Consider the following 12,550-nt stretch of genomic DNA (forward strand, 5'->3'; position numbering starts at 1 on the left):
TTACATTTTTCTGGATGGATTTTTTCTTTAAAAAACAATAACATCTTCACATTAGTCAGACAACAGGATAGAAGGTTCAGCCGGAGCAATGGCAAGTTCGTCACAAAAACGAACAAGATAAAGATTTCATCAACCAACTCACAGTGGTCCAATAATTAGACACCTTGAGAGCTGCCAGTAAATGGCAATAAAGCCAACAAATGAAGTCAGAAGGATGAGGAATTGACTGACGAATGGTTACACATAAAAGTTGATGTAAATTCTTGAGTAGCCACAACTGTTATCTCATGCTTTTGAGTAGTCAAATACACAGCACTATAGCAGCCCCCAAAAGAAGTTCAGAAAATTTATTCCTTGTCTCAGCTGCATGCTAAAAATGGGAAAGAAAAAGATCTACGTTATCTCCTCGCATCACTGTTTTTTACCACTTATACCAGCAACAACCTGCAAAAATAGACGACTTCAATCTGACTCTGTACTGTAACATGCTCCCTTTTATGAATTCTTGAAGCATGTCATGAGTCGTGACTTGAAGAGACTATTGTCATCATTTCTATTTAAAAAGCCAGCAGCTGAAATTTAAATGCTAGTATTTAGTTTCCTTAACATTGTCATGTCCTTTTCAATGTTATCTGAGAAGTCCACCAAACAGGAGTAATAGGTATGAATCAGGAGAGAAGCTAAATAGAAGTAAGGTGGAGAGGTTAGACGCACGATTACGATTACACATGATGTGCCGTTTCAGAATGATTGAAGTTATGATTATGCTTCTCCATTTAGGATTCCTATCAAGCTTGTTCATATGTCGTTTATATTTTTCCTGGACTGCATCTGCGACCATATATTCCCTGCCCCCTACGCGCATTCCTCAATCAACGAAGAAAGATGAGTTTCAGGTGCTAAAAGGAAATGCCAGCAGCAATGTAGGTAGCAATTCTGGATCCATATTGGTGGTAGCATGCAATTAAGGGTGATGAAGGGGGTAGGGTCAAAGAAAGGAGGAAGAGAACAGATATCATATCAATTCGACACAAAATATATGGTCAACCATTGATTTATCATGCTATTCATCACTAACCAAAAGCATGATAACACGTAAATCAAGTGATACATGAAACAAAACCAAACTAGGATGCCAGAGGTATAATGGTTGTGCTCTTTCGGTATAATATTTGTGGAGTGTATAACTACAAAAAGGACAAAGATAAAACGCAATTTCAGTAAGATGGTCAACTCAATAACTTCTTTCCTTCAGGATGCGAGGTCAACCATGTAGAAGGGAAAGAAAAAAAAAAGGATCAACAGAACAAAGAACATGGTTACAACTTACATCAAGCACAAGATACTAGCATCACAGATGAACATAATCATCTTAACAGAACACAAACAGCTTTCATATAGAATCACCAGACCAGATCAGTTAAAAGATATCCAACCAAACAGGAAGTACACGGGGTGTGGAAAATGAGAACGTTGCTTTAAAATTTATGGGGCCAAAACCCGTGTTTTCACTTACATCATTCAAAGCAGGTTGAGGTACTTGCTTGGACGCTTCAAAGGAGTCCAGCATAGGCCTTACAACTGCTGGAAGGAAGAGTCCTGCAAATATAGCCATTTCACATATCTTGAGAATGGATATAGTGTTTATCTTGACATAATTAAAGCATCCATTGAATGGAAGTTCATCAACTTACAAAGCCCCTACACAACCAGATTGCCCTCAAGGATCGATTGCAAAATCCTTACTTTATTATGTACAACCAATAAAAGGCTATAAATACTGGGACAAGGAAGCCACTCTAGGGATTGCAGTACAAGGACGCGACCGTTAATACCAAGCAATTTTAAAGCAGCGACAGAAGTTCTAGCTCGATTCTAGATTTGTTCTCAATTGTAGGACAGAAAGAACCCATGATCCATCCTCACTATGTACTCTCAGCTATAACTGAAATTAATCAGTATGCACTCCCAGCATAGGCTCTTTAATTTGGCCAAATTTATTCACCGCAAATCGGAATTACGGGCTCAAGAATAAAGGTCCGAATCAATTAGATACATCCCCAATTAACCAATTTTTACAATACCCAATTCCAAATTCGCGCTAAATCTATTTTGAGAGCGCGGATGCATTCAACCAAAATTAAGCAATCCATCCGCGACAATGCATTGAATAAATGAAGCAGAAGTACATGTACTCGTATCAAAATCTGCACACGCATTGGAATAGAAGAGAGAGAACAGAAACACAGACCAACGCCAGCGATGAGGCAAGAAGCAGCGACGACAGGCTCTTGTACTACAAACATTTTCAGCTTTTCCATCACCGGCATCTTTTTCCAGTTGCTCTGCTGTCCTTTTAATGTTAAAATTTGGGTATTGCTTCTCTCGGTGTCTCTTGTTGTTGCTATGGAATTGGAGCTCTCAGATGTGAAAATACTGTGAAGGTGGGTTTGAGGCTTAGTAGAGGAGGAGTTGGGTCGGGTATGCCAACTAAATGATCTGGGCCTAGGATGATGTGTTTAATGATGGGCTTGGCTCTGTTGTCCACAGAGGGAGACGGAGCGTGAGTCCCGCTTTGTTTACCTTGGGGGTCGTACGACTACCGAGTTCGATGTTTGTGCTCCCTCATACATGCCAAAACGTAACAACAATAATTTAATTGAATAAAACATTGCAACTACCATAAACAAGGCCATCCCATAGCTCAACTGTATGAAAAGGGTGAAGGTATGGACCCAATGGTTAACCAGACCCAAACAACTACATCCCATAGCTCAACTCAATTTATATACACAATCCTCATCAAGTCATTTTACAAACTTTAAATGAAAGCATGCCGATGAGGAGGAAAAACTGAGAAGCCAAGAAAATCTCAAATTTAAACATACATTACTTGTCATGTACAAGAATGTGGCGGCAAGATACAGCTCCAATATTTGACCCCTATATAAACATAAAATCCAGAACATGCTCAAGATTAGAGTACGTCTACCACCTTCCACACTTCACCAAGTCGGTAGCATCCACGCGACCGTCCATCCCAGTAAGAATCCCGCGCCAACTAGTCCCAACCCTATTGCAAAAGCAACTGCATATTTGTTAACATCATGCTGATGGTAAGATCGTTTGGCCCCTTTTCTACTGGGAGACTTTTGCCAATTCTTCAGCATTTTCCTACTTCTTCGAGGTGTCCAAGGGAACATTATCGGGAAGACAATGGATACTGACTGCGTTTTGTTGTTCTTGAAATGGAGATACATGTTCTCCAGTTGCAGAAGTTGGAGCCACTGTCTATAGGCGAAAAGCTGATATGCCTGTTTAAATACAAGTTTGACAACATGCTCTTTCTCTGCACAAGCTTGTGTTGCTGCTCTCTCGGCTTCCCTTGCACGTGTCTGAGAATGACATAGTGCTTCCATTAGTTGAGCCTTTGTTGCATCATTCTCCAACATATGCATCTTTTCATGGGTTGGCATATCCCTGTTATAAAGGTTGCAAAAATAGGCTTAAAATGGAAATATGTAGAAAAACAGATATAGAAGGAAATATAAGCAGACAATGTCCTATGAATTAGGATGAAGAAGAATGATAAACTTGTTCCTTCCACCAATTCATGAATGTAGGATTTCGCTATGGGAGGGCTACAATAACTGTTTCCTCATCATGCAGAGAACATTGATGGAGCAGGAATCAGATCTTATGACTTATCTCAGACAATTAATCTCCCGAGGAAATGAAATATCCAAACACCAGTATTGTGATACCCTTAAATCCTATAAAGTTCGATTCTCATTCCGATCTAAATGTCACATCTTTAATTGACTTCAAACTTACGCAAACTTAGAAATGCTAACCTGAATACATGCGAAACTTCTAGGCAAAAGGTATGTCTGCACACCAGCTTTTTATCACCATTATATTGAAGGAAAAAAAAACTTACCAAAACAAATTATCAAAGACAAACCTATCTAGACTACAGAGACCTTTAATTATGACGTTAAGCCATGCTGACGAAGTATGTATATATAAATTTATGCGACGTGGGAAGTTGGGAAACAATAAGAAACAGAAGCAAAAAAATTACCTTAATGGCTTGTTTGTACTGTACGCTAATTGAGCTTGATCTAGCATGCTAAGGTTCTTGCAAGCACTTTCAGCAGTCAGGCTGCCTGGTGGATGGAGATGAGTGCTAAAATGGTGGGGACTCCCAGATTTAAGGTTTGGGTCTAGCAATGAGCTGGGAATTCTATCATGGCCAAAAGAGCATGTATTAACATCCATATCCTTCTTGACGCAGGCATTCTGAGGACTGGGGAGGTCACAATTCTCTATATGGTCAAGCAAACTCCTTGAAACCAAAAAAGCCAATTCACCTGTATCTGCAGTTCGCCACCAAGGAGTATTTCTCTCACCCCCTATCCAAGACGACTCTGAATCAAGGTAAAGCTCGTTGGCATTTTTCAAAACCTCATCACCAACAAGACCTCCGAGTTTTAGTTCTCCAACATCTTCTTTGACCCCAAAAACTTTCTTATCACCAGTTGTGAAGCTTCTATACTGACTATCAGAGGAAAATGTGTTCGAAGTCGTCTGATTGGAAAGGCCAGGATCATCTTCTTTCCTAGCAAGGGCTCCTAAGGATTCTTGCATTTGGCAGGTTCCCATATTAGCTTCCAAGGAATTAAACTGTTCATCCATCAAACCCTTCTGATAGACATAACTTGGCTGGAGCTGCAGCCACCATTTTGAGTTGGGGGATAAATTAGAATATGAAGGCAGATTAAGAGGCAGAGATCCTGTGCTAGGGGTATCTTGGCCAGCAGCTGCAGTATTAGTTCCTGTTTCAGCCTGTTTAACAGAAGGGGTCACTGACGAGCAACAAGCTAATTTGGGAGCTCTTTTTGCATCTTCTTGGACGAAGCATCTGTTAGCTGTCCTCTGCCAAGCAGCCCTAGCTTCGGCCAGTGCCATCATTCATCCTTTTCTTCATCAAATTTCAATATCCAAAAGAACAATCTCCCAGTACTAGTGGAGTAGATGGTAAAATGTTAAATTGGCAACTGAAAATCCAATCCTGTAGAACATGAAGAAACATGACTTAACATATGGTATCCACAACTTCACAACAAAATGAAGGCGATAATTCGGGTGTAACATCAACCTCAGAACAAGAAAGAACTAAAGAGACAAGGAAGTTGTAATACATATCAATAGGTAGTTCACTACACGAATGATGAAAAATAAACGACGGAGACTCACAGGTCGAAATCATCAAAACAAACAAACAAGAAATTCTGCAGGATCTGTTGCTGTGAAGAATAACATATCATAACATCCATCAAATCCCACCTTACACAACCAGAATAGAAAATTTCTTCACTTCATATATACAGAGTCCAGAGTCCTAACCATCAGAAATCAAAGTTAATTTTGACAAGCCTTACAATAAGTACCAAAGGTAGATACATTACCACTACATATACCCCTCACCCTCAACGCAACTCACAAAAACAAATAAAGAAATACCAAATTGAGCTGACAAACATAGAGACGGAACTTCAAACGTACACGTAAGTCTATGAAAAAGAAGACAAAATGGAAAAGAAAAAGAAAAGAGAGAGGGAGTTACTCTGAAGATGCTCCCACGCAACCCTTAGACTAAATAAAGATCAACGCAAAAGTCTTTGCGATGAGAAAAATAACCATTCAATTAACTTTATGAAAAGAATCAAACATCAAACAGAAACATTGGCATAAGGACATATATGAGTCAGAACTGAACTGACAAGCGAAGGAGGGAGAGAGACCTGAAACAGCACCCAAGAAGAAAGGTGGATAGAGAGAGAGAGAGAGAGGGGCAAATTGATTGGGGTCCGGATGTGTGAAATCTTAAAAGAGTGTTGTGCTCTACAAGACGCGGATTTTGCTCATCTCTTGGCGGGGAGAGAGAGAGAGGGTCTTGGTGTTGAGTTGCAGTATTCAAATCAGTGCTGCTGCTGTCGGTTTTGTTGTTACCTTGGCGGTTTCACGTGCAAGTGCAATCCTGTCGTGTCAAGAAGAAGTGTTTTTATCTCACTCGCTCTTTGGTGCCCGCAAAAGGCCAACACAATTACACCCAAAATTCTCATCTTCCTACCCATAAAACACCATCTTATTTAAATAAACCTTTGATAATAAAATATAAATAAAATAAAGTCCATCTTCTTTTCCTACAGGTAATGGTGATCATTTCTTTTTATTTTTTTTCCATCATACAGGAACATCTTTCTATTTATATTAGCAGTGCTCTCGTATCATTGGTGGAATTCTTCATTGTGATAATTTTTTTTTTCTGATAATGGGGGAAAAATCCTCTTGAATGAAAGTGACCAATTATTATTATTATTATTATTATTCTGAAAGTAGAAATAAATAAATAAATAATACTCAAGACAATGTGGTCCAATTCATTTCAACATTATAATAATAGTCTGGACTTAATCAAAAGGTTTAGTATATATATATATAGAGAGAGAGAGAGCACGGAATTTCCTAAGGTAAAAATGTGTTGATGAAGGCATATTTTTTCACCGAACTACCAAACTTATAATATACTAGTATCAATTGATCTGATGTGGAGTTGATGTATGTTTGAAATTATCAACTCAAATTAAAAATTTGTACCAACTCACCCACTATCAGTGTAATGTGCCACTGCCCATAGAATAAAGGATTCTGCTGCGCCTGCCCATTGAGAAAGACACGTGTTGATTGGAGGCAATTGCTGAAAACAAGTGTCATGTCATGATTCAGATTAGATTTCTCGACGTGGGGGTTGCCAATAACTATTAAGTCTCCATTTCAATTAACTTTGAATTGAATAACTCATAACCCCTCTAAATTCACCAAAAAACTCTTTCATGCAATTACCCTACTTTGGACTAAAACTCAAATTCTGAAAGGAAATATTGGAAAACCAAGAAACAACATCAAAACATAGTGCAATTCTTGTTTGTACACACAATAAGCACCAACTAAAGACCACTATTTCTGTAAATATATTTCCCAATCGTAAACTTCAACATCCAACTCAGGATTTTCAGCAATTAAATGTCTCAGCTTCTTTGCAGATTCAGCAGTTTTAGCCAGCATTAACGCAAATCCCCCGCCGCCAGCCCCGACAAGCTTGTACCCAAGGCAATATGGATCAGAAAATGCAAAAAGCTTGTCCACAAATTCATTGCTGCAATATGGATCAAGCTCCTGATGCAGCCTCCATGCCTCCTGCATTACATCCCCTACCTCATCAATCTCACAATTCATTAGAGCTTCCCTCCCAATCTTTGCTAGTTCCACAAGCCGTCTAATGCTGGAAATGAGTAGGTTATCTCGTTGGAGATAACGAATCACCACTTTCTGTAGGACTTGGTGAGCAAGTCGGACCTGCAAATAACATCAGTATTGCATATAATATTCTACGTATGGTGCACATTTTTCCGTCAATCTGTCTGGGTCCCACAGAAAGTGGCCAAGACGAAAAAAAGTAATGATCTTCTCCTACCTGGCCAGTAAATACAACAAGAAGCCGTTGTTGCAATTCATTAATCAGTTGAGGCGAAGCAAGCAGGGGATTGACTTGAAGCCGCAAAGGGATTCCAGGAAAACTTGAAGTAAACTTAATGCCAGGATAGAGACCGCCAACCTGATCTTGCCAGCCACCTCCAGTGCCCATGATCTGTTCCAAGACTAATACAAGTCTGGTTACATTTTCATTACTATCATCTCCATCGGTTATTTGAAGAAGAGCTTTTACAACAGCCGCTGATAAGATGCTGGAAGTCCCCAGGCCGCTACCACGAGGGACGTCGGCCCATGTCTTTATATGCAAGCCTGTAGATTGAAAAATCTTCTGATTTATAACATTAGTTACGAACAATGCGGATTTGACTAACCGAAATTGATCACTGCTGTCAAATGGAGGTGCAATTGAGGAAATATTGTTAATATGTAATTCATTTCCTGCATCATCATTAATCAATAGCCCGGTCCTTTTTGTTGTTTCTATTATTGTGCCAACAGGAAGAGAGCCTCCCAATTTTATTGCCATGTTCAGTACACACCCAGATCGTTCCAAGCTCCATGGAGGAGTATCACTCCAACCACCAACAAAATCTACTCTAACAGGTAACTCAACCTTCACCTTCCTGAGGTGAAAAGATCGCTCAAAAGTATCATCAGATGTGCTTGCTGCATGTCCCATTGCAGAGGACTGACTGGAGGATTCAAATAGATTTTCTGACAACAAAAAAGGATTAATATTAATAATGTAATAGAAAAAAAGAGAAAAGGTGTTTACTGTTTATATAGAGAATAAGATACACAATGAACTATAAACAGATCCAAAAACCAAGAAAAGCAAACATATTTTAAAAAATAAATTTAAAACAGAAGCAATCAGGAAACTGCCGGGGACCGTAAGACCTTCTATAGAACATTCAAGATTTCAGATTGCTGCCTCTACAAAGAAATCAATATTTACATCACTAATGTAGGATATGGTGCCATTACCTTTAAAGCCATATCTCACTGCCAAAGCAGTTTCATTGGCAACAGCAGCCCAAACTTTGTGCTCCATTTCAGAAGCCATCTGTTCCTCGCAGCATGCTCGCAGAAGATCAAGGTGAACCTGGTGTGCCCTGCTTTTTGGAAGAATCTGCGGATTTTGAGCTTGAAGGTTAGGGCACAGGGACAAAAATTCTTTACATATTTCAACTCCAGTGGCTTCGTTCTGCAAAATTTCTTGGCACAACTGAGATAGATTGCGACCAAGCAAGCCAAAATTAAGACAAGCCGCAACAATCCCTGCTGCAAGATCTGCTTGGTGATTAATGGAGCCCAACCACATATTCGAGAAGTCAATCGATCTGTGCAACTCCTCCAGACTGATGCGGCCCGACCTTTTCCATAAACTTAGGAGGTATTCATCTCCTAGGTTACACAATCCCATAAGCCATGTTGCCAATTGCAACATCTCAGAGTAGGAAAGAACAGGAAATATTTTAGCATTCCACAAACACTTATCTTTGCTTTCTTTATGGCCCCACAGATCAGCATCATGAATTCCTAAATCACCTAGAACCTTCTTCCACGGTTTCCCACAGAAGGTCCCATCCTTTGAAACTGAATTTTTTGGATTGTCATGGAGACCACAGTATACTATAACTCTCTCTTTGCATCCTACCAAGGGAACCTCCCAAAGACAATGGCGATCGGGAAGCATGAACCTGAATGAATTTCTAGCCACGGTATCATGGACTTCAGGCACATTTACACCAACAACTATTGACTGAGAACCAATCTGGACACCAGTTGAAATGCAGGAATCATATACAAGTGATTCCTCACCAATAGAAACACCAGGAGCTATTTTGCTAGAAACAATCATAGCTGAGGCAGCAATGTCAGACACTGTGGTTGCTGGAATTGAACACAGGTGCCTCCTACCAACAAGTCCTGAACCAGTACCATTAAGGTGATCCAGAACTTCGCTTGAGGTTCCAAAGTGCAAAAATAAGAGATCATCTGCAAAATCAGACTAGAAGAAATAAGTGATGCCCATTCTGAATATTAAGCTGGCGATTATATGGAAAAACTAAAAGTGGAAATGAGGCATAATCTTAGGAATGTAAACATTATGATAACCTCAAAGTAACTCAACATACATGCACAATAGGTACACATCTTCTGTTTTCCCAATGCTGCAACAAGTTCCTCACCCAAAAGGCGTGGCTTCAACCATTCATGCTTAGCAGGCACCCATGCTGCTACCAGATCTTCATACAAACTCATCTGCACAAGGTAGAGAATATGGACAAGGTTCAGAGAGGCTAGAGTCACCGACATATCAAGACAGGAAAATTTTAAGAATTCATGTTGTGGGCAAGCAGAAATTGGATATAATAAATAAAAAGTAGACAACCAAGACAGATATGACATGCCTCTTTTTTGCTTTTCAGAAGTCCTGATATCATTCGTTGACTGGAACATGCAAGCATGACAAGATCCACCCATGCTTTACCTTTGACTGCTATAATTCCTGTGTCAAGTAATGTTCTGCCATCATCTAGAATTGCTTTGTGGTCAATGAGATCCTCTACGCTAGGTTTTTGAAGCAAATTCTCGACTAAAAAGACTGAACTATTATCATTCCATGACCCAAACATAGATGCCACGATGACACCATGGTTGGAAGCAATATCAAGGGTTATAGGAACAGTTACAATAGAGGCCGTATCCTCTGGAAGTACCATGCTGAAGGCATCAAAACAGGGAAGAACATCCCCAGTCATGATGAACATCCCACCTGTCAATTAAGAATTACATTTAGTAACGGATCTTGCTAATGAGCAGAATGCAGAACAACCCTAGGCTAAAGCGTGATGCAAATGTAACCAACAGGTGATGGCATCACATACAATGAAGACAATCTTGATTCCTGACAACATTTACTACAGCTAACAGGACAGAACAAATAACCTTCATCCTGAAAAGCTTGTCTTGCACAAGAAGCAATTGCAAGTATATGATCAAAGAGCAAGGGAACTGGACCATCAGGGTCATCTGCTGCCATATATGGAAGTGGAAGAAAAACTTTTCCCATTGGGTTAGCCCATGGGACCCTCTTGGAGTCTCCTCCAGCATGAAGCAGTAAAATATGCTTTTTTCTGATTAATTCAACAAGTGCTAGGAGTGGAATATCATTATTTGGGCTTTCAGAGAATGAAGAAACAGAATTGCAGTTCCTTGAACCTGCCACCTGCTTATCAAAGATGATACTTCATAACAGCCAGCAATCCAGACATTCACGAACTTATTGCTAACTAAGGAATTGAATTGAGCAGCACGAACAAATAAGGCCTTGCTCAAGATGGAGAACGACTAAGGCTGAGCCATATGAATATGAGGTTTTAGGTTGAAGTCTTGATGGATCATTCTAGGATTTGAAATGATGTCTATCATGATGTAGTTTCAGTTTTAGTTCTCATTGATCCACCCCCTCACCGGCCCGGAGCTTCACACAATTTCCAAACCATGAAAAGTGACTTAAAACAAAGATGTTTAGTATCGTTATTAATATTAGTTGTCTCACTTTATAAAAAATATAGATGAACCTTATCTTAGCTCACTTGATAACGTAGTTTATTCCATGTGTAAGTTACAATGTTTAGAGGAAGGATTTGAAGATAATGACGTCATCATTAGGAAAAATTACAATTAATGATTCAAATAATTGCTGAAAAGTTCAGTGAAATATTTGAAATCTTGAATCCTAAATCCTTCGGTCTGAACAAATTCTCAATGCAAAGAAAAATTTCACCAGATCTCCTAATTTGGAATGTTTAATTAAGCTTTCAGCATTCTCCCAACTCAACTAGCAGGAAATACAGCAGTGCTCTAGTCACAACATAGACAACTTCAACCGTCAGCAAGTACGCAGTAACAGTTCTCAAAAGAAATCACAATAGTTCATCATTCTAATACATACCGGTGAATCGACCAGCGAGAGCTGGTGGAGGTGCTTGGCGAGAGCGGAAATGGCATTGAGAGTGGCAGCTCCAGAGCCGATGCGCTGACCGTTAGGGTCAGGAACAGCCAGAGTAATAGTGGAGGAGGCAATGTGGCCCATGCGCTTGGCGCGATTGAGCTGCCAGTTGTAGAGCTCCGCTTGCTCAGGGCTAGCCGCCGTCAATAAGATGGCGTCCCAAGTTCGTACCCGAGTCGGATCCCGAACCGACAGCCTTAAATGGTACCAAGCGCGCCGCAGTGACGTTGATAGGTCGGCCTTGGATCGCACTGAGCTCCGCCGTGATCGGCTTTCCATTTGACTTCCGCCACCGTGTTCGAACTGCCGACTGTATATGCTGTAACAGAGAAATTTGAATGAATTTCTACGGGAAAATTAGTTAAGAGTTATGTACATATACAGTTAGTTTTCACGGTTACACGAGAATTCTCTGAAGATGATGGCGAACGACGTCGTTTGATAAGGTTCCTGCTGGAGAAATACGAAAAAGACAATGGCGACGCCCGGACTCGAACCGGAGACCTTCAGTGTGTTAGACTGACGTGATAACCAACTACACCACGACACCCACGCCTTACTATTGTCGGGAAAATAATATACATCACTGTTGCCAAGCTGGAAACTTCCGCCCATAATTCTTATCTAAAGATACTGTTATTTTAATTTGCCGTAAAATTACAACTACAATTTAAAAATGAAAAGAACAAATTATAATATTTTCTCCCGACCAGATTTTAAACCAGTCAATAATTCGGTCGGAAAATCTGACATTTCGACCTAAACCAATTAACTCCAATATTATGGTTCAACCAAACAAATCACAAGACAAACTTGTATTATAATTGACTAAGACCAAAATCCAAGAATATTAATTAAGATCACTTTATTTTAATTCGATTGACCGTGTGTATACGAGAATTTCCTACCAAAGGAGAAAGAGGATACAGCATAGCAGAGTGAGGCATACACAGACCAGCAAGCAGCACA

General features: G+C 39.9%; 3 protein-coding genes and 1 non-coding gene across 8 annotated transcripts; all 4 read right to left on the bottom strand.

The window, feature by feature from the left end:
• Positions 1-144: 144 nt before the first annotated feature.
• Positions 145-2,445, bottom strand: LOC105173790 (uncharacterized). The gene is made up of 3 exons (XM_011095677.3): positions 2,252-2,445; positions 1,517-1,599; positions 145-444 (listed from the first exon to the last, which is right to left on the bottom strand). Exons 1-3 carry the CDS (start codon positions 2,328-2,330, stop codon positions 412-414), a joined length of 195 nt encoding a protein of 64 aa, XP_011093979.1. The 5' UTR covers positions 2,331-2,445; the 3' UTR covers positions 145-411.
• A 297-nt stretch (positions 2,446-2,742) lies between these two features.
• On the bottom strand, positions 2,743-6,098 carry LOC105173804 (uncharacterized). 5 transcript variants are annotated; one of them, XM_011095694.3, is made up of 3 exons: positions 5,808-6,098; positions 4,085-5,074; positions 2,743-3,480 (listed from the first exon to the last, which is right to left on the bottom strand). In XM_011095694.3, exons 2-3 carry the CDS (start codon positions 4,972-4,974, stop codon positions 3,006-3,008), a joined length of 1,365 nt encoding a protein of 454 aa, XP_011093996.2. In that variant the 5' UTR covers positions 4,975-5,074; positions 5,808-6,098; the 3' UTR covers positions 2,743-3,005. The 5 variants fall into 5 exon arrangements, with proteins under 5 accessions (XP_011093996.2, XP_011094003.2, XP_088734199.1 ...); XM_011095701.3 differs by lacking the exon at positions 5,808-6,098 and adding an exon at positions 5,630-5,795; XM_088878073.1 differs by lacking the exon at positions 5,808-6,098 and adding an exon at positions 5,350-5,609.
• Positions 6,099-6,880: 782 nt separating this feature from the next.
• On the bottom strand, positions 6,881-12,117 carry FKGP (L-fucokinase/GDP-L-fucose pyrophosphorylase). The gene is made up of 8 exons (XM_011095711.3): positions 11,983-12,117; positions 11,525-11,900; positions 10,516-10,795; positions 9,978-10,342; positions 9,702-9,828; positions 8,548-9,561; positions 7,541-8,274; positions 6,881-7,422 (listed from the first exon to the last, which is right to left on the bottom strand). Exons 2-8 carry the CDS (start codon positions 11,858-11,860, stop codon positions 7,024-7,026), a joined length of 3,255 nt encoding a protein of 1,084 aa, XP_011094013.2. The 5' UTR covers positions 11,861-11,900; positions 11,983-12,117; the 3' UTR covers positions 6,881-7,023.
• Positions 12,058-12,131, bottom strand: TRNAV-AAC (transfer RNA valine (anticodon AAC)). The gene has a single exon. It is a non-coding gene; the product is annotated as a tRNA-Val (tRNA).
• Positions 12,132-12,550: the final 419 nt, after the last annotated feature.

This window comes from Sesamum indicum, linkage group LG1, assembly GCF_026168435.1.
Source record: "Sesamum indicum cultivar Baizhima isolate 11 linkage group LG1, ASM2616843v1, whole genome shotgun sequence".
Classification (NCBI taxonomy): domain Eukaryota; kingdom Viridiplantae; phylum Streptophyta; class Magnoliopsida; order Lamiales; family Pedaliaceae; genus Sesamum; species Sesamum indicum.

Bases quoted from the DNA above. Each gene is read 5' to 3' on its own strand.
- LOC105173790 (XM_011095677.3), bottom strand. From the start codon at position 2,330: ATGCCGGTGATGGAAAAGCTGAAAATGTTTGTAGTACAAGAGCCTGTC. The intron at 1,600-2,251 runs GTCTGTGTTTCT...CTATATTTGCAG, and splicing joins TTGCCTCATCGCTGGCGTTG to GACTCTTCCTTCCAGCAGTT. The intron at 445-1,516 runs GTAAGTGAAAAC...CTATTTTTGCAG, and splicing joins CTCAACCTGCTTTGAATGAT to GTTGTTGCTGGTATAAGTGG.
- LOC105173804 (XM_011095694.3), bottom strand. From the start codon at position 4,974: ATGATGGCACTGGCCGAAGCTAGGGCTGCTTGGCAGAGGACAGCTAAC. The intron at 3,481-4,084 runs GTAATTTTTTTG...CCTTTATAACAG, and splicing joins AGTACAAACAAGCCATTAAG to GGATATGCCAACCCATGAAA.
- FKGP (XM_011095711.3), bottom strand. From the start codon at position 11,860: ATGGAAAGCCGATCACGGCGGAGCTCAGTGCGATCCAAGGCCGACCTA. The intron at 10,343-10,515 runs GTTATTTGTTCT...CTTAATTGACAG, and splicing joins ACAAGCTTTTCAGGATGAAG to GTGGGATGTTCATCATGACT. The intron at 9,562-9,701 runs GTATGTTGAGTT...CTGATTTTGCAG, and splicing joins GATGTGTACCTATTGTGCAT to ATGATCTCTTATTTTTGCAC.